The 22,263-nt window shown below is 39.9% G+C and overlaps 1 protein-coding gene across 2 annotated transcripts; it reads left to right on the forward strand.

The window, feature by feature from the left end:
* Window positions 1-162: 162 nt before the first annotated feature.
* Window positions 163-21,621, forward strand: LOC137949003 (protein SPIRRIG-like). Of its 2 annotated transcripts, XM_068795254.1 has the most exons (19): window positions 163-802; window positions 1,648-1,717; window positions 1,813-1,898; window positions 3,532-3,667; window positions 3,782-3,838; window positions 3,989-4,147; window positions 5,098-5,289; window positions 5,426-5,491; window positions 5,581-5,695; window positions 5,880-7,054; window positions 10,233-10,938; window positions 11,027-11,129; window positions 11,220-12,346; window positions 12,463-14,116; window positions 14,461-17,535; window positions 18,408-18,716; window positions 18,934-19,240; window positions 19,323-19,469; window positions 19,869-21,621. In XM_068795254.1, exons 1-19 carry the CDS (start codon window positions 639-641, stop codon window positions 21,051-21,053), a joined length of 10,833 nt encoding a protein of 3,610 aa, XP_068651355.1. In that variant the 5' UTR covers window positions 163-638; the 3' UTR covers window positions 21,054-21,621. The 2 variants fall into 2 exon arrangements, with proteins under 2 accessions (XP_068651355.1, XP_068651356.1); XM_068795255.1 differs by lacking the exons at window positions 163-802; window positions 1,648-1,717; window positions 3,532-3,667; window positions 3,782-3,838; window positions 3,989-4,147 and having other exon boundaries at window positions 1,846-1,898.
* The last annotated feature ends 642 nt before the right edge of the window (window positions 21,622-22,263 follow it).

Raw genomic sequence — 22,263 nt, forward strand, 5'->3', positions numbered from 1 at the left:
TTTGCGCAATGATTAGCTGGCATTTGCCACCATGAAAATCAACTATAAAACGTGGCAGTCTTGTCATTTCGCAGACCATGGATCGCTCGACCACGTCAACCAGGAGCCAATCGGCAGCCCGACGGTGGGGTCATGTAGAAGGAGATCTCTAAATGAGCCACGTGGCATAAGGTCTGGAGCTGATGTGGCACCGACCGGGAGGGGATATAGCGCCCATCGCAGGTGCGAGGAGAAGATCGACCGAAGCTCGGCGGGCCTTTTTTTTCTCCCAGCAGAAACCGCGGCTTCAATCTCTCTCTTTTAAACAAAATTTTCATGTTTAGGGCACACATTTTTTTAATAATCCAAAGCAAAACAAGGCAAAGAAAAACTGTTAAAAGTGTTAATTTTTCTTTCGGAAGATTCAGCTGGGCAATAGAGAGAGCATTGCAGCAAAAAAGACAAGGAAAAGGAAAAATCTGATCTTGCTCCATTTGGAGGATCTTGTTTGGTCTTCAGGTTCATTGATCCGGTTGTGGTGGAGGGAGCTCGTTTCTTTTCTTTTCTTTTCTTTTTCTTGGGCCGTTGTCCGAAGGAATTTGTATTGTTTTGGTTTGGGAATGAGTGTTGTGAGGAGATTCGGATGACGAGATCCTCACATGTTTCAGTCATCTCGGAAAACAATGAAATGGGCTTCATTGCTTAAAGAGATCAAGGAGAAGGTCGGCCTCTCTCAATCCGCTTCCCCGTCGCCGACTGCCACTTCTGCCGGAGGGTCACCTCTTTCTGCTAGGAATGATTTCGAGTCTTCGTCGCCGTCCAGGTCCGCCATTTTTTGACCGATCTTCGTATATATGCTAGACTGGTGTAATGAATTCAAAACCGATTTGCTTGGACGTTAACGATGCTGGTTTTCTGATGGAAACATTGTTTGACTGGGGCTTTGTGGATGAAGAAAAACGCTATTTTTTATTTTGTTTCAGTGGGATATTGTTTGCTTCAGTTTCGTGTTTAGTCACCAATTGAGTCTTTATGTGCTGGATGGATCTAACCATATGGTTGAAAACTTGGAAGTGTTCTATTTCTCTGTCTATACATTTCACTCGAATTTCTGTAGCGATGCTAAATCGAAACATTGGTACCATGCATTACAAGCTTCCCTTTTCTCTTTTCATATATTTCGAAGCTCTTATCAGGTAATTTCGTGGTACGTAGTATACATGATTGAAAGTATTTCTGGAACCAAAAGGGGCAAGAAACTCGCCAAACATGTGTTTACTTGGTGACAATGCTGTATCACCTTCTTCTTCTTATTATTTTATTTTTTTCTTTTAATGTTGATATATAAAGCTTCATGGTTTGGACAGACACATCATAATGAGTAGGATCTCATATTTGAAGGCCTGAGGTTGCTTTAACATTTAGAATGCATTAGTAGATCCTTACTTTTTAATCCACCATCTCATTCTGCTTCTGCCTTTTCCTTTTTCAAGTTGTTGTTATTGTTACTATTATTATTGTTATTTACCTCTCTGTAGTACTTGGATTTGCTGACAGATAAGATATAATGCTGTTAGAGCTGATTACATTCTTCTCATTTGAGGATGGTTGATGGTTAAAACACTATCTTATTTTACCTGTTCTTATTTGTATTTATTTGTGAAGCAGAGACAAGCATGAACTGGAGTTGGACTTTAAGAGGTTTTGGGAAGAGTTTCGGTCTTCCGACTCCGAAAAGGTATGCAGCTTGTATGTATTTCTGTTGCCATACTAACTTTTTTGTTCATTATGTGAGTTCTAGGTTGTGATGTTTTTGAAAATTCTTACATGCAGGAGAAAGAAGCGGCCTTAAACATGGCTGTAGAAGTTTTTTGTAGACTAGTGAAGCAGCAAGCTAATGTAGCTCATTTAGTTACCACGTAAGTTTTGCAGTTTCTCCTAAGAAAATAAACTGCTTACTCAAATTCTCTCTTTTGGTTCTTTAGATTATTAGTTTGTTGCTGCACAAGTTCAGAGCATCCATGAAGTCCAGAAGTAACATAATTTGGGTGTGTAATTGCACTACTCAGTGATACAACCACATGCAGAAGTATATGTTCCAAATTATGGTGAATAGAATAACAAGGAAGGATTTTTTATTTTCTTTTATTTTGAGTTAACAGAAAAACAAAGAAGTAAAGTACTTGTGAAAAAAAAAAAGAAAAAAAATGCAGTGGGCTATTATCTTTCAAGCTATTTTAATTCATTAAAAAACTGGCGAGCTTAGATCTGTAGGTCAATCTTTGAACATGACAAAAAAAAGTTAAAAACTTTGCACGGAACCCCAAACCTACTCAAAAGAAAAGAGAGCAGCACCACTTGGATTGTTAGGAAATGTTCAGCCTTGCTCTTGCACGAAGCTGAAAATGATTCTACAATGGTGTAACAAAAGCCAAAAAGCCCTTCAACATTGTGACATGCAAACACCAACACTGGACCTTGTCTATGCAGAATATTTTGATGCTGGACCACAAGGCCAAAAACTATAGTTTTCCACGGCTTTGTCGTGTAACGATTAATCTATGGTAGGCTAAGGCTTCAGTTTGGAATGCGTCTTTGTAATGCAAGAAGTTCTTGATACATTTTTTAGAAATTTATTTACATTTTGGTTTTTTGATAATCTTTTAAACTGACAATTTGTTTGTTCCTCTAAACTGTTAAGAGGATAGAGATCTAAGAAGGCAATTTTATATTACAGGCTAACCGGTTTAAAAACGACACTGCTCCTTTTATTTGATGGCCAGTCTGAGTGGCTTCTCTGAACTTGCTGATTGATAGCTTTTACCTTATTTTAAGCTGCATCAAATATTAAGGAGCTCGATTTCCCACTTCTTGTGGGCCTATATATACCTGTGATATGTTTCTACTTAAACTATAAATATAATTTTTTGAGAACTGTGAAAATTCATTAAGAGAGAAAAGCGATTAAAAAATTACAAATGCAAGGCCAACTAAAACCAACAAGGCCTACAAATAACAATGAAAGTGCAAAGCCACAGATTAGCAAACGATACCAAAAAAAATAAAAAATAAAAAAAAAAGAAAAGAAAAGAAAAGAAAATAAAATAAACCCCCCAGTGAGACTTGAACCCAAGATCTCACAGTAGAAACTCTCCCAAGCCATTGAGCCTGAAGTCCCAATCCACAACCAAAAAAGTGAGTTCAGAGGATTGATAATGATGAACTTTTTGAGAATACTTTAGAGGAAGGATAGTGGGAATAAGACAACTTTTTTCTTTAGAATATATTATGGAGCGAGATTAGTTTCAAGAATAGGGATCTGTTGGGGGGTTTGTCGGCTGGCAGGAAGCAGAATGACTTGTGAACTGTCACTGAAAGACATAAAAGCTGACCTTTTGCTAGTTATATGTTGTGGGATTCACACAGGCACTTTCTTGAGTTTTTCAACTTGCATTTGTCAATGCGTTTATTCTTTAATTCTGGCTGTTTTATGGGCTGCCAATCTTACACATATTTCAAGTAAGCTAACTGCTAGGCACTAATAATTTGCAGGTTAGTTGAAACCCACATATTCTCTTTTGTTGTGGGGAGAGCATTTGTGACAGATGTTGAGAAGTTAAAAATCTCTAGCAAAACAAGATCTTTGGATGTTACAAAACTTATGAGATATTTTTCAGAAGCCCCAAAGGTTTTTTCTTTCCCCCCCATATTTATAGCTCCCCTCTTAAATTTCCTGCTGAACTGTGCCTCTTCAGACTTGGTTACATCTCCTAATCATAAGTCACTCCATCCATCTATGCAGGAAGGCATTAATCCTGGTTCAAATCTGTTGTATGCAGTAGAAGTACTTGTGTCTGGGGTATGCCTGGCCTTTCTTGAAATGAAGAGAACTATGGTTTCTGAAGTTATCATTCAATTTTTATCATTTCTACTGAGTCTGATCTCTATTTTGGCAGACTTTTTAAATCTAGCTTTTTTTTTCTCTATCACTTTATTTTTTTATTTACAGCCAATTGACAAGCAACCTCTTTTAGACTCTGGCATCTTATCCTGTCTCATACATATCTTCAATGCCTTTCTCCTCCCTGCTGAAACCAATCAAAGACAAATTTCAAACTCAGATGAGTCAACAGTAGAAGACCATTCTGCTCATACTCGCCGACTTGAGGTGTGGCACCCTGTGAATTATGATTAGAAACCAGTGCTAGGTTATTCCTCTTAGTCTTCTTTTTGTTGATTGAAGAGGGACATTGGATACCTTTACCCAAGCACCTAAATGTAACAATCTCTGTTTGCCTCTTGTCTCATACATATCTTCATTGTAACAATGTTTTTATTTTCAATCTCTGTCTAGTTAGTTGCCTGGAATTGAGATTGGGTTGTGTTTTGATAGTTTGACTCAATTGCTGCATCAAGGGTGTAAAATAGGGAGAACTGAGACATAGAAGAGAGATTGGAGAGAGAAAGAGACGAGAGGAAAGAAACAAGTTTTTTAACTTGAGATCTGGGGTTCAAGTCTCAGTAAGTGTAAGGGGTGTAAAAGAAAGAAACCAAGTTTGAATTGAGCGAGGCTTTCTCAGAATCCCTTCTTATGGTTATGGAGGTCAACTGTATAAATATGGCCATCCAAAGGGCCAAATTACAAAGTTAGAATGAGATTGTATTATCTTGAAATTTGATTCCTCAGGGTTAAATAGAATTTTGTGTACTGGAGAGTTCATGGAACCGTGTTTTGTTCTCCACTGAAGACATTTGTAAAAATCATTATTGCATATGTTGTAGAGAGAGAAGGTGCAATTTGTGGAATATCTTTTAATCTGCAGAATAAAAGGGACAGTTGACATCCCTGTGGAGAATGGCATCTGATAAGGGTTGGATGAGGTTGGGTGCTTTACATATGCTTAGGACTTAAAAAAGTATTTAATGATCTGGGGGGCTTGCAAAAATTATCTTCTTGCCTGTTTTTATGAGTATGCATAGAAATCTCTTTTCAAATGCACCCTTTTGTGCCAAGACTGTTCTAGCATGACTATTTAATATACCTCTAAATCTGTAAGAATTATTGATTAAATGTAGTTGTCTGCTGTATTTTAGTGTTGAAACGCTTGGTTTATGCAGGTTGAGGGGAGTCTGGTACACATTATGAAAGCATTGTCAAGCCATCCTTCAGCTCCACAGAGTTTGATTGAGGATGACTCACTGCAGGTTCTGTTTCAGATGGTTGTAGATGGATCTTTGACTGTTTTCCCTCGATTTAGAGAGAGCCTTCTGTCTTTGCATGCCATTCAGCTTCATCGACATGCCATGCAGGTGTGTTATGGTCAGAAATATGTTCTTTGCCATTTGGGTGATCAACATCCTAAATAGGAACTTGTTTCTATTCAAAGAAAAAACAGCATGTCAGATTTATTCTAGTAATTTATCTGAAATCTTTCATTTCCCACAGATACTTGGTCTACTGCTGGTCAATGACAATGGGAGCACAGCAAAATATATTCACAAGCATCATCTTGTATTCCCTTGTTGCACTTAACAAATGATATTTTGTCTTTAGTGCTTTTCAATTAGACATGCCTCTTACTCTCCCTTTACTCATTTCAGATCAAAGTCCTTCTAATGTCTGTGAAAGATTTCGACCCTGATAATGGTGACTCTGCATACACAATGGGCATAGTTGACTTGTTACTTGAATGTGTGGAATTATCATACAGGCCTGGTAAGCAGTGGTAGTAATTGAAGTTGTTCTTGGACGAGTTCATATTCCTTCTGCTCTTTACCATCTTGACATGATAAAGCTTTGGATAATATAGGTTCTTTTAGATATAGGTTTATTGATGGTATGAAACTGTTCCAAATGGGTTTGCAGCTGACAGGAAAGTTCTCTTGATTTTTGTTTGTAGAGGCTGGTGGTGTCAAGCTTAGGGAGGATATCCATAATGCTCATGGCTATCAGTTCCTTATTCAGTTTGCATTGGTACTTTCTTCCCCACAGACATGCCAGGTTGTTCAATCTATCCAATCACAACCATTAGTAGAACCCTCCATTTCAGATGAGTTCCAGAGGGCTTACCCTGTAGCACAAGAGCATCTTGCTGGAAATGGAAATACCTCTCCCCTACATTTTTCTCCATCACTCTCCCGACTACTTGATGTTCTTGTTACTCTTGCTCAAACTGGTCCCATGGAATCCACCAGCGCAGTTGGTGGTAGGGGCTCTAAGACTACTGCTAGTAAGAATATTATGCATGGCAGAAATCGTTCATCTTCTGATAAGATTAATGAGGAAATATGGGAGAAGGGAAACACAAAGGTGAGAGATCTTGAAGCAGTTCAGATGTTGCAGGACATATTTCTCAAAGCAAATAATGTAGAAGTACAAGCAGAGGTATTGAATAGAATGTTCAAAATATTTTCGAGTCACCTTGACAACTACAAGTTGTGTCAGCAGTTAAGGACAGTGCCACTCTTCATCCACAACATGGCTCAGTTTCCTCCATCACTTCAGGAGATAATCCTAAAAATCCTTGAATATGCTGTAACAGTTGTGAACTGTGTACCTGATCAGGAATTGCTTACTCTATGCTTTCTATTGCACCAACCTATAAATACCAAATTGAAGCATAAAATCCTTTGCTTTTTTGTGAAACTGTTATCCTTTGATCAGCAATACAAGAGGGTATTACAAGAGGTGGGTGTTCTGGGAGTCCTTCTTGACGATCTCAAGATGCATAAGTTTCTCTTGGGTTCAGAGCAGTCTCATAATAGTTCTGGACTATTAGAAAGGAACTTTAGTTCAGACAGTTTCCAGAAACACATGGAGGACAAGGATGCAATTATTTCGTCACCAAAGCTGGTGGGATCTGGTTCAGAGAAGTTCCCTGTTTTTGAAGACAATGGAACAATAGCTGTTGCATGGGATTGTCTTGTCTCTTTGATTAAGAAATCTGCAACTAATCAATTATTTCTCCGCTCGGTATACGGTGTTACCATTATTCTCCCATTGTTGGCCTCCGATATTCACCGTACAGGGGCTCTCAGGATGTTATCATGCTTGATAATTGAAGACACAGCTCAAGTATAAACGTTTTGCTCCTTTTACATTTTTTAGCAGCCTTTTACTGTCAATTATCACAAGTACATTAAGTTTTCTTTGTTTGCCTAATAATTTGAGTCATCCAATGGCCATAATTTGTGTGCCCAATCTTATATGGGCTCAGGTCATGCTTTTAATTGGTTGGGCCTGTATATAAGATATCTCTTCATGTACATTTAAAAAATAATTGACTGCTAATTGTGCATTTTTTTGCATCTATATTGCTGGAACTGTTCATGTAGCCCTACGTTTTGCACCTGACTTTGAGTGGCTTTTGACCATGCAGTTAGTTGATTGCCTATGTACTAGATATGCTTATTGGCTTATTAAATTAATCCAAGTGCCGGTTCCAGTGCAGATATAGAACTTGACCATTCTTTTCAATCAACCACTTGACATCTGCTAATATTTGCAGAAATGATAAAAATCCTAATATTCTAGCATTTTGTCTGACTACGTATTTGAATGAGAGAATCTGAATATCAGTACAGAAGAAATGACTGTATACTAGACCTTTAAAAAGGGGTTGGCATCAAATTCTAGTGTGTTGAAGTTTTAGGGACCCATATTTTGTAAGATTCTGGTAAAAAGCAAGAAAAGGAAGATAAAGGTTGCTGTTCTAGTGGTTAGAGACCAGAGAAGAGAAAGAATGGACAATGAGGAGTGAGTTGTGAGAGAGAAGGCAGAACATGACAGAGGAAAAGAAGGAACCTAAACGAGCATAATCTGAAACTGCTCAACCTAATACTTATATTAGGTTTCTGTTTATACAAGAACAAAACTATGCTTGACTTAATAACTTGAAGTGAGGACATCTCAGTACTTGAACAGCAACTAACAGAAAACACAGAATAAAAGACACTTCAACTACTTAAACAGAAAATTGCTGTTCTTGTGGTTAGAGATCAGAGAAGAGAAAGAATGGACAATGAGTGAGTTGTGAGAGAGAGGGCAGAACATTACAGAGGAAAAGAAGGAACCTAAACGAGCATAATCTAAAACTGCTTGACCTAATGCTGATATTAGTTTTCTGTTTATATAACAACAAAACTATGCTTCACTTAATAACTTGAAGTGAGGACATCTCAGTACTTTTTTTTTTAAAAATAAGGTGTGAATATATGGACATCTCAGTGCATGAACAGCAACTAACAGAAAACACAGAATAAAAGAGACTTTAACTACTTAAACTGCAAATTACGGTGCAGGTTCCAGTGCAGATAGAGAATTTGACCATTCTTTTCATTCAACCACTTGACATCTGCAAATATTAACATGGGTGCAAATCAATGTTTTCTCCGCAGAAATGGTAAAAATCCTAATATTCTAGCATCTTGTCTGTACTATGTATTTTAATGAAGGAATCTGAATATTAGACCTTTATAAGGGTATTGGCATCAAATTCAAGTGTGTTGAAACGAGAGAGCGAGAGCGAGAGCGAGAGCGAGAGAGAGAGAGAGAGAGAGAGAGAGAGAGAGAAATAGGGAAACGTGGAGAGTTAGAGACCAGGTGAGTAATTTCGCTCTAAAAAGCAGCCCTAGGTGTGAATTAGCGGAAAAAGCCGAAGTGGGAAGCGACCTAATCGCAAGTTCGTGGTATAAAAGTAGAAATGGAGAGAGAGAGAGAGAGAGAGAGAGAAAAATTCAAGTGTGTTAAAACGAGAGAGCGAGCGAGAGAGAGAAAGAGAGAGAGAGAGAGAGAGAGAGAGAGAGAGAGGGAGGGAGGGAGGGAGAGAGAGAGAGAGAGAGAGAGAGAGAGAGAGAGGGAGGGAGGGAGGGAGGGAGGGAGAGAGAGAGAGAGAGAGAGAGAGAGAGAGAGAGAGAGAGAAAGGGAAACGTGGAGAGTTAGAGACCAGGTGAGTAATTTCGCTCTAAAAAGCAGCCCTAGGTGTGAATTAGCGGAAAAAGCCGAAGTGGGAAGCGACCTAATCGCAAGTTCGTGGTATAAAAGTAGAAATGGAGAGAGAGAGAGAGAGAGAGAGAGAGAGAAATTCAAGTGTGTTGAAACGAGAGAGAGAGAGAGAGAGAGAGAGAGAGAGAGAGAGAGAGGGAGGGAGGGAGGGAGGGAGAGAGAAGTGTGTTGAAACGAGAGAGCGAGAGCGAGAGCGAGGGAGGGAGGGAGGGAGGGAGGGAGGGAGAGAGAAGTGTGTTGAAACGAGAGAGCGAGAGCGAGAGGGAGGGAGGGAGGGAGGGAGGGAGGGAGAGAGAGAGAGAGAGAGAGAGAGAGAAATTCAAGTGTGTTGAAACAAGAGAGCGAGAGCGAGAGAGGAGTTAAGGAATGTAATCTATAACTGCTCGACCCCTAATGCTTTTATTAGATTTCTGTTTATATAATGACAAACTACCCTTCTCTTAGTAACATAAAAGTGAGGACATTTCAGTATGCTAAGGATCAAGGGTATTTTGGGAGGTAGATTTGTAATTTGTTAGGAAAAAAGAGTCCACATTAGTGTTTAAAGAGATGTGGTTATTGTGTAAATGTGGTAACTTTAGAAGGGTGTTTTAGTTATGTTTAAGTCCTTAATGGAGGGGCTTTTTAGATTTCTTGTACAAACCACTTAAGTGTGAAATATAGGGAAGATGCAGATCAACTTTCTCCCCATCCAGCAGGCTGTATGTCAGCTTTCTTCCTCTCCTTTCCCTCTCTTCACTCAATTTTCATTCTTCACACAGTACTTGAACAACAAATAACAGAAAGCACAGAATAAAAGAGACTTTAACTAAAACAGCAAATTACAGGAAACACAGAACAATAGAGACTTTAACATATACTCTTTGAATTCTTAATTCTAAAGTGAGATTGAATGAATGACCATATTGAGATTCACTATTTGGACTATTTATTTGTTAGCAGTGTTCACTTCAAGGTGGCATACTTTGAATCAGGCATTGATAGGTAATATCATTCTTTGTAGAGCTACTAATTGCTTGAGAAATGATGCATTTTATATGTTTCTGTATATATAAAATGTATTTCATGAGAGAGAGAGAGAGAGAGAGAGAGAGAGAGAACTTTTATGTGTCTGCGCACATTGAGTTATTTATATATTTCAAATGTGGACATTTTATTATTAGAAATACATTTTTAGTTAAATTTGAAATTTCCATATCTTCATTCTTCTATTTGTGATAAACTGATATCTATAATCTGTTAATATCAGGCTCACCCAGAGGAATTGGGTTCTTTGATTGAAGTTCTAAAAAGTGGCATGGTGACTAGTATTTCTGGATCTCAGCACGAACTTCACAATGAAGCAAAATGTGATATATTGGGGGCCTTATGGCGAATTCTTGGAGTTAATAATCAAGCACAAAGGGTCTTTGGAGATGCTACTGGATTTTCCCTTCTGGTCACAACACTCAATAGTTTCCACAGTATTGAAGGAGACATGGAGGACTATTCTTTAATGGTTCACTTGAAAGTCTTTAGTTTTATTTTTCGTGTTGTGACTGCTGGAGTGTGCAATAATCCCATTAACCGGTTAGAGCTTCATACAAACTTATCATCCCAGACCTTTTATGATCTTCTCTGTGAGTCAGGCTTGCTTTGTGTGGATTGTGAAAGGCAAGTTATTCAATTACTGCTGGAGCTTGCTCTGGAAATTGTTGTCCCTCCTTCCTCTGCCTTGCATGATGAAAGTGCCCAGTCATCTGATATCATTCAAGCAGGGTCCACTATTTTCCCTCTAAGTACTCCTTCGGGTACTTGTAGACCAGACAGTGAGCGTGTATATAATGCCAGTGCTGTGCTAATGTTAATACGTTGTTTATTACTCTTTACTCCAAAGGTACAGCTTGAAGTACTAAATTTCATTGAGAAACTTGCACGAGCGGGTCCTTTCAATCAGGAAAATTTGACTTCCGTAGGTATGTGACATGCTACCTTGTCAACTTTGGTTTCTTTCCTTTTAAATTTGAAAATTGCCTGTTTATTTTTTATTTTCTTGTGACGTAGGTTGTGTTGGACTTCTTTTGGAGACTATCCAACCATTTCTTGCGGGTTCTTCCCCATTACTCGTACATGCATTGAAAATTGTGGAGGTGCTTGGTGCATATAGGTGGGATGCATCTGTTCTGTTATCTGTGCAACAAATAAATGTTTATTGACTTGCTTGAGGAGAATACTAACTGGCTGCTTGCTTTTGTAGGCTATCTTCTTCTGAGCTTCGAATACTTGTCAGATACATTCTGCAAACGAGGCTGATGCGTTCAGGTCGAATTCTTGTAGATATGATGGAGAGATTAGTTCAAATGGAAGGCATGACTACTGAGAATGTTTCTCTAGCTCCATTTGTAGAGATGGACATGTGCAGAATTGGTCATGCATCTGTACAAGTATCTTTAGGGGAGAGGACATGGCCTCCTGCTGCTGGGTATTCCTTTGTTTGTTGGTTCCAATTTCATAATCTCCTTAAAAACCATGCAACAAAGGAAGCTGAACAACCTTGCAAGGTGAGCCCTTCTAAACGGAAGCCTCCATCTGGAATGCAACAATCTTCCATGCCAAATGTTCTTCGAATGTTCTCCGTTGGTGCAGCTGATGAGGAAAATATGTTGTACGCTGAAGTTTACCTTCAGGATGATGGAGTCCTAACTCTTGCGACTAGCAACTCCTGTTCACTGTCTTTCTCAGGCCTTGAACTTGAAGAAGGTAGGTGGCATCATCTTGCGGTTGTTCATAGCAAGCCTAATGCCCTTGCAGGACTTTTTCAGGCTAGTGTAGCTTATGTCTATCTCAATGGAAAGCTGAAACATACTGGCAAACTGGGGTACTCACCATCCCCTGTAGGAAAGCCTCTACATGTGGCCATAGGTACCCCAATTTCATGTGCAAAAAATACTGAACTGTCCTGGAGGCTTAGGAGCTGCTATCTGTTTGATGAAGTGCTCACGTCAGGTAGTATATGTTTCATGTACATTCTTGGTCGGGGGTATAGAGGACTTTTCCAAGATACAGATCTTCTACAGTTTGTGCCTAACCAGGCATGTGGTGGTGGCAGCATGGCTATCTTGGATTCGCTGGAAACAGAGCTGACTGCGGCTTCTAATGGGCAAAAAGTTGAAGTTCCCAGTAAATTGAGGAGCAGCACCAAAGCAGATGGTAGTGGGATTGTTTGGGACTTAGAGAGACTAACCAACCTGTCATCACATCTCTGTGGGAAGAAGCTTGTATTTGCATTTGACGGAACATCTTCAGAAGCCTTTCGGGCATCTGGAATTTTATCGATTCTCAATCTCGTAGATCCATTGTCAGCTGCTGCTTCTCCCATTGGTGGTGAGGTTTTATTCTTTCCTCTTTTTTCAGATTTTTTTTTCTGTAGTCAAATATTTCCTTTTGGCTTTTAAAATCTGAGTTCTTTGAACTGCTGTCTTGTCCTTTTACTCTTATAGGGATTCCGCGCTTTGGCCGACTTCATGGGGATATTTACATCTGTGCTCAATGTGTGATTGGAGATAGCATTCGGACTATTGGTGGTATGGCTGTTGTACTAGCATTGCTTGAAGCTTCTGAAACTAAGGATATGCTGCACATGTCTCTGGCCCTACTTGCTTGTGCACTTCATCAGAGCCCTCAAAATGTGCACGATATGCAAGCCTACAGAGGTTATCATTTGCTTGCACTCTTCCTGCATCGTAGAATGTCATTGTTTGACCAGCAGTGTCTTGAAATCTTTTTCCAGATTGCAGCGTGCGAAGCTTCTTTCCCAGAACCACAGAAGTTACCAATTGCTCCTGCTGTTACTTCTCCTGTTGACATTTCACATGAGAGCAGCTATGAAGACATGACCTTGTCAAAATTTTCTGACGAAGTCTTATCAATTGGGTCCCATGGGGATCTGGATGATTTTTCTGTACAGAAAGATTCATTTAGTCACATTTCAGAGCTTGAGAATGTGGATTTTCAGGCAGCAGAATCTTCAAACTGCATTGTTCTGTCGAATGCAGACATGGTTGAACATGTCTTACTCGATTGGACATTGTGGGTAATAGCTCCAGTTCAAATTCAAGTGCAACTTCTGGGGTTTCTTGAGCGCCTGGTTTCTATGCACTGGTACAGGAACCATAACCTTACAGTCTTACGCCGGATCAATCTTGTTCAACATTTGCTTGTAACTCTTCAGAGGGGTGATGTGGAGGTTCCTGTTATAGAAAAGCTGATAATATTGCTTGGAGTCGTACTGGAGGATGGATTTTTAACTTCTGAGTTGGAACATGTTGTGAGATTTGTAATTATGACATTTGATCCTCCAGAATTGACACCTCGCCATCAAGTACTTCGGGAACCAATGGGGAAACATGTTATAGTAAGAAATATGTTGTTGGAAATGCTTATTGATTTGCAAGTTACAATAAAATCAGAAGAGTTGCTGGAACAATGGCATAAGATTGTTTCGTCTAAGTTAATCACATATTTTCTTGATGAAGCTGTTCATCCAACTAGTATGAGATGGGTCATGACACTTCTTGGGGTTTGTCTTGCTTCATCTCCAACTTTTGCACTTAAATTTCGAAGTAGTGGGGGCTACCAAGGCTTGATGCGTACTCTACCAAGCTTCTATGATTCTCCGGAAATATACTACATTCTTTTCTGTTTAATATTTGGCAAGCCTGTTTATCCAAGACTGCCCGAAGTTCGGATGCTAGACTTTCATGTCCTAATGAGAAGTGATGGAAGCTACGGAGAATTGAAGTTTGTGGAGCTGCTGGAATCTGTGATTGCTATGGCAAAGTCTACATTTGATAGATTGAGTATCCACTGTATGATGGCCCACCTAGCAGGTAATCTTTCACAATTTGGTGGGACCCTTGTGGCTGAGCTTGTGGACGGTACAGCGGACATGACAGGAGAGCTGCAAGGAGAAGCTCTAATGCATAAGACTTATGCAGCGCGTTTAATGGGTGGGGAGGCAGCAGCTCCAGCTGCTGCTACTTCGGTGTTGCGTTTTATGGTGGATCTTGCAAAAATGTGCCCCCGTTTCTCTGCTGTATGCCGGAGGCCTGAATTCCTTGAAAGCTGTGTGGACCTGTATATTTCTTGTGTAAGGTTTGTTTCTCAATGTCTTTTTGGCTCTAAGACTTGTTGCTCTAGAGACTCTAATAAAAATGGTCTGGATACATGGGTTTTTTTAAATTGATACTTTGTTGACTTTGAGCAGTGGAGGGTTAGGCCCTATGAAGTTGATCTAGATGTACTAGCAAACTTTGGATAATTTCTATTCTCCTTCTACCTCATTCTAGACTTTTTCACTTTATCTGGTCAAATTTATGGCATTAGAGAAACATAAAAAAAAACAGTGAAATGGTGCCTCTAATGTGCTTTGTCAGTGTTCTTCTATGTTGCTACTGAAAACTGTCTGTTCTGTCAGAACTGATTTGTTTCCATTTCAGGGCTACATGTGCAGTGAAGATGGCCAAAGGCCTCTCTGTAACGGTACCTGATGAGAAGAACTTGCATGATATTGATGATACTCACAGCTCTCAACACACATTCTCCAGCTTACCTCAAGAACATGAACAATCTTCAAAAACTTCAACAAGCATTGGAAGCTTCCCTGCAGCCCAGAAAAGCACTAGTTCCGAGGACATGGGTGGATCCCGTAATGACTTGGTGGAAGATTCTGACAACCTATGTGGCTTGCCTTCTCAGCAATCAAGTGAGCCCTTAATGGGAGTGCGGTACCAGATTGTTCCTAGTTCTGATTTTGATGGTCTGGAAAATACCCCTTCTGTAACCTCCAGTGCCCGTGAGTTTGGCCACTATAATAACATCAGTGCGACTACAGATGCCTTTCCAATGACAGATTCCCTTAGTTCAACATCAGTGATCATCCCTGATTCTCCTATTATGTCTGAGAAATCCAACTCTAAACTAGTTTTCACCCCTTCTACTCCTCCAGTGATTGCACTAACAGCATGGCTAGGCAGTAATGCTGGCAATAGTAGTGAAGTGAAAACTCAAATATCTGCTACTCCTTTGGTGGGTTCTTCAGCTTCTCAATCTGAACTTCATGCAACTCAAGATTCGAAGTTTGGCTCCCAAGGACCCTCTCCTGCCAATATGTTTTTTGCTATAACTTCGAAGCTTTTAATTGAAACAGAGGAATCGGGCTATGGTGGTGGCCCATGTGCCTCAGCTGCTACTGCAGTGTTGGATTTCATAGCTGAAGTTCTTGCTGATATTGTAACTGAGCATATAAAAGCAGCACCAATTTTGGAGTCGATTCTTGAAAACATCCCTTTATATGTAGATGCAGAACCAGCACTGGTCTTTCAGGGTCTTTGCCTCAGTAGATTGATGAATTTTCTAGAAAGACGCCTCCTGCGTGATGATGAGGAAGAAGAGAAAAAACTTGATAAGAATCGCTGGTCTGTAAATTTGGATAGTCTCTGCTGGATGATTGTGGACCGTGTATATATGGGAGCCTTCCCGCTGCCTGGGGGAGTACTCAGAACCTTGGAGTTTCTTCTATCTATGTTACAGCTTGCCAATAAAGATGGCCGGATTGAAGAAGCGACCCCTACTGGGAAAGGCCTATTGTCCATAACAAGAGGAAGTCGCCAGCTTGAGACCTATGTACATGCACTTCTCAAAAATACAAATCGCATGATATTGTACTGTTTCTTGCCTTCTTTTTTAAGCACAATTGGAGAAGATGATTGCCTCTCATGTTTGGGGTTGCAGATAGAAGCCAGGAAGCTGGACCCACCCATTAATTCTTCAGAGGATGAGTCAGGAGTAAATATTTGTACCATTTTGCAGCTACTAATTGCAAACAAGAGGCTTGTAATCTGTCCAAGCAATCTTGATACAGATCTCATTTGTTGTCTCTGCATAAACTTGATATCTCTTCTGTGGGATGCACGGATAAGTGCACAAAATATGGCAATAGAGATAATCAAGTATCTACTCTTGAACCGCCGTGCATCACTTGAGGAGTTACTCGTCTCCAAACCAAACCAAGGGCAGCAGTTGGATGTCTTACATGGAGGTTTTGATAAACTTCTGACTGGTAGTTGCTCAAATTTCTTAGAATGGCTCCAATCTTCTGAACAGGCCATAAATAAAGTGCTGGATCAGTATGCTGCCATCGTGTGGGTCCAGTATATCTCTGGTTCCACAAGATTTCCTGGTGTGAGAATAAAGGGCATGGAAGGCCGCAGAAAAAGAGAGATGGGTAGGAGATCACGAGATGCTGCTAAGTTAGACTTGAGACACTGGGAACAAATCAATGAGCGTAGGTATGCGCTGGAGTTGGTTCGTGATGCCATGTCTACAGAGCTGAGAGTCGTCCGTCAGGACAAATATGGGTGGGTTCTGCATGCAGAGAGTGAATGGCAAACACATCTCCAGCAACTTGTACATGAGCGAGGAATATTTCCAATGAGAAACAATTTCTTGAGTGTTGAACAGGAATGGCAACTATGTCCTATTGAAGGTCCGTACCGCATGCGCAAAAAGCTCGAGCGATGCACTTTAAAATTTGATAATATACAAAGCATTATTTGCAAACAATTTGATTTGGTAGACTCAGAGCTGATTAATGAGAAAAATGAGAGTAATCCTGACATATGTTCTGGTTCATTTCTTCATCTCCCGGGATATGCATCTGAGCAAAACTCTTTGGATGGCCCTGAATGTGATGATTCTTATTTCCAAGAAGCTGAGGATTTTAAAGATGGTGATTCAACTTCTGCTCGAATTGGGTTCAATGATGACCGATGCAGCAGCGTAAATGAAGCAAGTCTTCACTCAGCACTTGAATTTGGGTTGAAGGCTAGTGTTGCTTCATTTCAAATGACTGATAGCATGCATGCAAAGTCTGATCTTGGTTCTCCTTGGCAATCTTCTTCTGTGAGAACTGATGAAGTGAAACCTGTTGAAGATAAGCCAGAGAAGGAGCTTCTTGATAACGGGGAATGTCTTATTAGGCCTTATTTGGAGCCTCTTGAGAAGATAAGGTTTAAATACAACTGTGAAAGAGTTGTTGGTCTTGACAAGCATGATGGCATATTTCTCATTGGGGAACTGTGTCTATATGTAATAGAAAATTACTATATTGACAACACAGGATGCATATGTGAAAAGCGGTGTGAAGATGAACTCTCTGTGATTGATCAAGTTTTGGGTGTCAAAAAAGATGTTACTGGCAGCTCTGAATTCCAGTCAAAATCTCCTCCTTCATGGAGTGGTGTTAAAACCTCCATCGGGGGAAGAGCCTGGGCATACAATGGCGGAGCATGGGGAAAAGAGAAGGTTTGCAGTAGTGGTAATATGCCTCATTTGTGGCACATGTGGAAACTTGATAGTGTTCATGAGCTCCTGAAACGGGACTACCAGCTCCGTCCTGTTGCAATTGAGATATTTAGCATGGATGGGTGTAACGATCTTCTGGTTTTCCACAAGAAAGAAAGGGATGAAGTATTCAGAAATTTGATTTCTATGAATCTTCCACGGAGCAAAATGTATGCATTTTCACCCCCTGTCTTGGTATCCCAGTTATTTCTTTTCTCTACTTGTAAAGTGTTTGCTTGCGTTGTCTCTACTATGCAGCATTACTTATGCCAATTGCATGTTTCATCTGGGTCCAACTATGGTTGGGACCTGAATTTTGGGGCATGGCAAGCAGAGGATCCTAACCCTGTCATTCAACTACATATGAGTCTAATGCTTTCTCCACCATTAAGTGACTTCCTTTTTGAGGGACTGCTAAGACTATCCATTCATTTCAAGATTTGAGAGTTAAATACACTAGGTTTTTACTGAGTGTCTTCATTACATGCTTGTTACCAATTTGAACCATTGGCTTTCTTATATGCCGTCTTACCCCTATTGTTGCTAAGAGGATTAAAAAAAAAAAAAAAGTTTTGTTTTGGCTTTCCTTCGTCTCCTTGAAATATGTGTTTGTGGGAATAAAATCCCACTTTGGCAGTGGGTTAGGGAGATTGCATCTTGTGAGTCCAGAATCTTTCAAATCCACAGCTACTTTGCAACTTCACCATTAACATAATGCATGGACTGTGAACTTTGGAGGTAAACTTCTAGTGCTGTGCATGTTTGCTTGATCCTGGGTTACCCAATTTCTTTTGCCATTTAATGAGTATGCCTCCCTGTGATACAATTGTTGATTCTCTGGGTGGAAATTAAGACCCAGTCAGTTATTTGACAAATTGCCATTAGTTTTTGTTTTGAATTTATAAAGGTTGAATTTGATGTTATAACAAAAATTTATAGTCCCAAAATATTTTTTGATGTTTGCCTTTTCAAATTTATTGTGCCTCCTTTAACATTGAAATTTTTGACGAGCTAACGATTGTGACCACACTTCATGCAACAGGTTAGACACAACTATTTCAGGAGCATCAAAGCAAGAAAGTAATGAAGGTAGTCGTCTATTCAAGATCATGGCTAAGTCCTTTTCAAAACGTTGGCAAAATGGTGAAATAAGCAACTTCCAGTACCTCATGCATCTCAACACACTTGCTGGACGTGGATATAGTAATCTCACCCAGTATCCAGTATTTCCATGGATCCTTGCAAATTATGAGAGTGAAGTTCTTGACTTGACAAACCCAAAAACATTCCGTAAGCTTGATAAACCAATGGGATGCCAGACACCTGAAGGAGAGGAAGAATTCAAGAAAAGGTTTCCGTTCATTTTCTCCAAGTTATAATTTTTTTTAGGCAGCCATATTTGCTTTTTTTACCTGGCTCTTTGTGAGTCTGTTCGTTGGGTTCGTTGGGTGATGCACGTCCTGTAGTATTTTCTTTTTCTTTATAATAATCACCATTCATGATAAACCTTATTGTGGATCTGGATCATCACATGTATTCAGTAAGTTTGCTTAATGTTCATGTCTCAGATACGAGAGCTGGGATGATCCTGATGTTCCAAAGTTTCACTATGGCTCACATTATTCAAGTGCTGGGATAGTGCTTTTCTACCTTCTACGCCTGCCGCCATTTAGTACAGAGAACCTGAAACTACAAGGTGGTCAATTTGACCATGCAGACCGTCTTTTCAACAGTGTGCGAGATACATGGTCAAGTGCAGCAGGGAAGGGTAACACTTCAGATGTGAAGGAATTGATTCCTGAATTCTTTTACATGCCAGAGTTTTTGGAAAATCGGTTCAATCTTGACTTGGGTGTAAAACAATCAGGAGAGAAGGTTGTCTTTTGTTTGAATAGATTTCTGTTTTTATATTAACTTAGTTGATATTTTGCAGAATCTTATGGTTTCTTTTTTCCAGGTTGGCGATGTTCTGCTACCTCCATGGGCCAAGGGAAGTAACAGGGAGTTTATTAAAAAACACCGAGAAGCTTTGGAATCAGATTATGTTTCCGAAAATTTGCACCACTGGATTGATCTTATATTTGGCTATAAGCAGCGAGGGAAGGTGAGTAATATTAGTATTTTGATTTATTCTCATTTTCAATTGTATCCATGGGGCTGTTCCTTGTGTTTATGACATTGTGAATACCTAAGGATGCCTGTGGATTTGAACATGTAAATATCAGCTGGACCTGCCATTTGAGGGAGTTCCCAAAACAATTGAATTATTTGCCTAATACTCTCACCATGTTCTACAGACTTAAGGAAAGCATTGTATGGCATAAAACTGCTTAAGTCAAATGTAAATTGTTCTTTTTGTCAAATGGTGAGCCTAACCTACCTAATGGCCACCCTTATTTCCTCCTCCCACATGCAGAAATTAATTTGTCTTCCCAATTTGGTTTTTCTAGTGTCGTTTAGTGAGGTTGGCTGCTTACTTGGCATGATTCTTTGTGAAATACAGGCTGCTGAAGAAGCTCTAAATGTTTTTTATCATTACACATATGAAGGTAATGTAGATATAGATGCAGTTTCAGATCCAGCTATGAAGGCTTCCATTTTGGCCCAAATTAATCACTTTGGACAGACCCCAAAGCAGTTATTTCAGAAGCCTCATGTAAAGAGACGATGGGTCAGGAAGCTTCCTCATCCACTTCGTTACTCTAATCATCTGCAGCCACATATAATTCGCCGAACCTCTTCATCCATCTCTCAGATTGTAACTTTCAATGACAAGGTCCTTGTTGCAGGTCCAAACCACTTGCTAAAACCTGCCACTTATAGCAAGTATATTGCATGGGGCTTCCCTGACCGCAGCTTGAGATTTTTGGGTTATGACCAAGATAAACTCCTTTCTACCCATGAGAATTTACATCTAGGAAACCAAATTCACTGCTCTCGAATAAGCCAAGATGGGCAAACTTTGGTTACAGGTGGTAATGACGGATTGGTGTGTGTGTGGCGGATCACTGAGGATGGGAATGGGACTCGTGGGCAGAGGCACTTGAATTTGCAGCGAGCCCTCTGTGCCCACACAGCCAAGGTCACTTGTCTCTATGTTAGTCAGCCATATACCTTAATAGTGAGTGGATCTGCTGACTGTACTGTGATCATTTGGGATCTAAGCAGCTTGGTCTTTGTGAAGCAGCTCCCAGAATTTCCTGCCCCTATATCTGCTATTTATGTCAATGACTTGACTGGGGAAATTTTGACCGCAGCTGGGGTGGTTCTTGCTGTTTGGAGCATTAATGGGGATTGTTTGGCTGTGGTGAACACTTCACAGTTGCCATCAGATTTGATTCTCTCAGTCACAAGTACAACTTTTTCTGATTGGTGGGAGACAAACTGGTACGTGACAGGCCACCAGAGTGGTGCAGTCAAGGTGTGGCACATGGTCCATCACACAGATGATGAAGCAACTGGCAGAAGCAAGTTGGGCAATCATGGTACAGGTATTCTGGGGCAGGGTGACCAGGGTCCTGAATACATATTGGTCCTGTATAAGGTACTCAAGTGGCATATGCATCCAGTCACAGCTTTGCACCTGACAAGTGACCTGAAGCAGTTGTTGAGTGGGGATTCCGGTGGGAATCTGATGTCGTGGACTCTTCCAGAGGAGAATTTCAAGGGTTCATTCAATCATGGATGATCATTATCATCATAGTGGGTCATCACTATTCCAAGTCTACCTGAGGGAAAATTCGGTACTCCGGTATACCTGTTTCTTGACGGAGAGGGAGTTTCTCCATTGTGCCACAAAGGGACTCGGAAGTACAAAATGATGGGGATAAACGAAGATGTACCGACATCCATTGAAACCCAACCTCCCTCAGGCTGGTACAAAGAAAAACATTATTCAACCCTTGTGGGTATGCAGACAGCTCGGTTGACCATAGTTTTGGGAGATCAGGAAATACAGGGCATGAGCAGGGGAATCATTTTGATGCAGGAGCAGAGTGAAGCTCTTCGCTCCACAAGAGTTTTACTGGTTTTGGTGTATATACAGTCGTCAACTAACATTTGTAAACATGTACAGACTGAGGAAAGAAAGGTTGAAAGGATTGGTGATTGTGTTCTGTTTGATTCTGTTAATTCTTCCTTTTTCTCCTCTGTATGGGTGTGGATTCCCCTTTGTTGCACACCTTAGCTGCAGAGGAACGAACGCTGTGTGCAAAGACCCCTCTTCAATATATTCGTTACAAGCAATTTTCATTCAAGTTTTGCATCCCAGCGATCCAGGATAATTCTATAAAAAAACATCTAGGAAGTATATGTTTTTCTCTTCACCTTCATCTATATAAATATGTTTGCATTTAGAATAATTATAAACATACCCTACACTGCAGAATTAACTTGTTCTTTTCTTAATCAATTTTTATACTCTAGTCTCCAATTCAGCATAAATTTAAATTTTATTTTTAGAAAGCCTTGTCATAGGGTGGATAGTTATTGATTCTTGTAGAAAGATAATTACACCTCTATCTTTATTTTTTATTGTTCAACAATCCTAATTTCAATGTACTTAATGTCTTAATCTATGTTCTTATATATCAATTCTAAAATAGTAGTTTACCCAATCTAGGTATGCTAAGAAAACTCACTGTTTTCTAAAATTATTGAATGAAAACCGAAGTCTAGTGCAGGGCAGCATATTGAACTTGAGAACGAGACGAATAAAATGGCTCAGAAACCATGAGAATACAACAAAGCAAAATGGTGGACCATGATAACTTCTTTTTAAATAAAAAGTTGAAACTTGCCTTTCTAGCAATACATGTAGCCTGTGTACAGTTCTTCAAGTACAATACACCATTTGCCTCACAAATTTTAACAAAGCCCTCCGATATACATCTACATCA

The sequence above is a fragment of the Aristolochia californica genome, unplaced genomic scaffold (genome assembly GCF_029961685.1).
Source record: "Aristolochia californica isolate CCGP_79_NKW_82.1479 unplaced genomic scaffold, dmAriCali1.0.hap1 SCAF_13, whole genome shotgun sequence".
NCBI lineage: Eukaryota > Viridiplantae > Streptophyta > Magnoliopsida > Piperales > Aristolochiaceae > Aristolochia > Aristolochia californica.

What these genes read in the sequence shown, in the direction of transcription:
- LOC137949003 (XM_068795254.1), top strand. Translation starts at nt 639, where the DNA reads ATGTTTCAGTCATCTCGGAAAACAATGAAATGGGCTTCATTGCTTAAA. An exon ending in GAGTCTTCGTCGCCGTCCAG is followed by an intron (nt 803 to 1,647) that starts GTCCGCCATTTT and finishes TTTGTGAAGCAG; the next exon opens with AGACAAGCATGAACTGGAGT. An exon ending in GAGGAAGAATTCAAGAAAAG is followed by an intron (nt 18,717 to 18,933) that starts GTTTCCGTTCAT and finishes TTCATGTCTCAG; the next exon opens with ATACGAGAGCTGGGATGATC.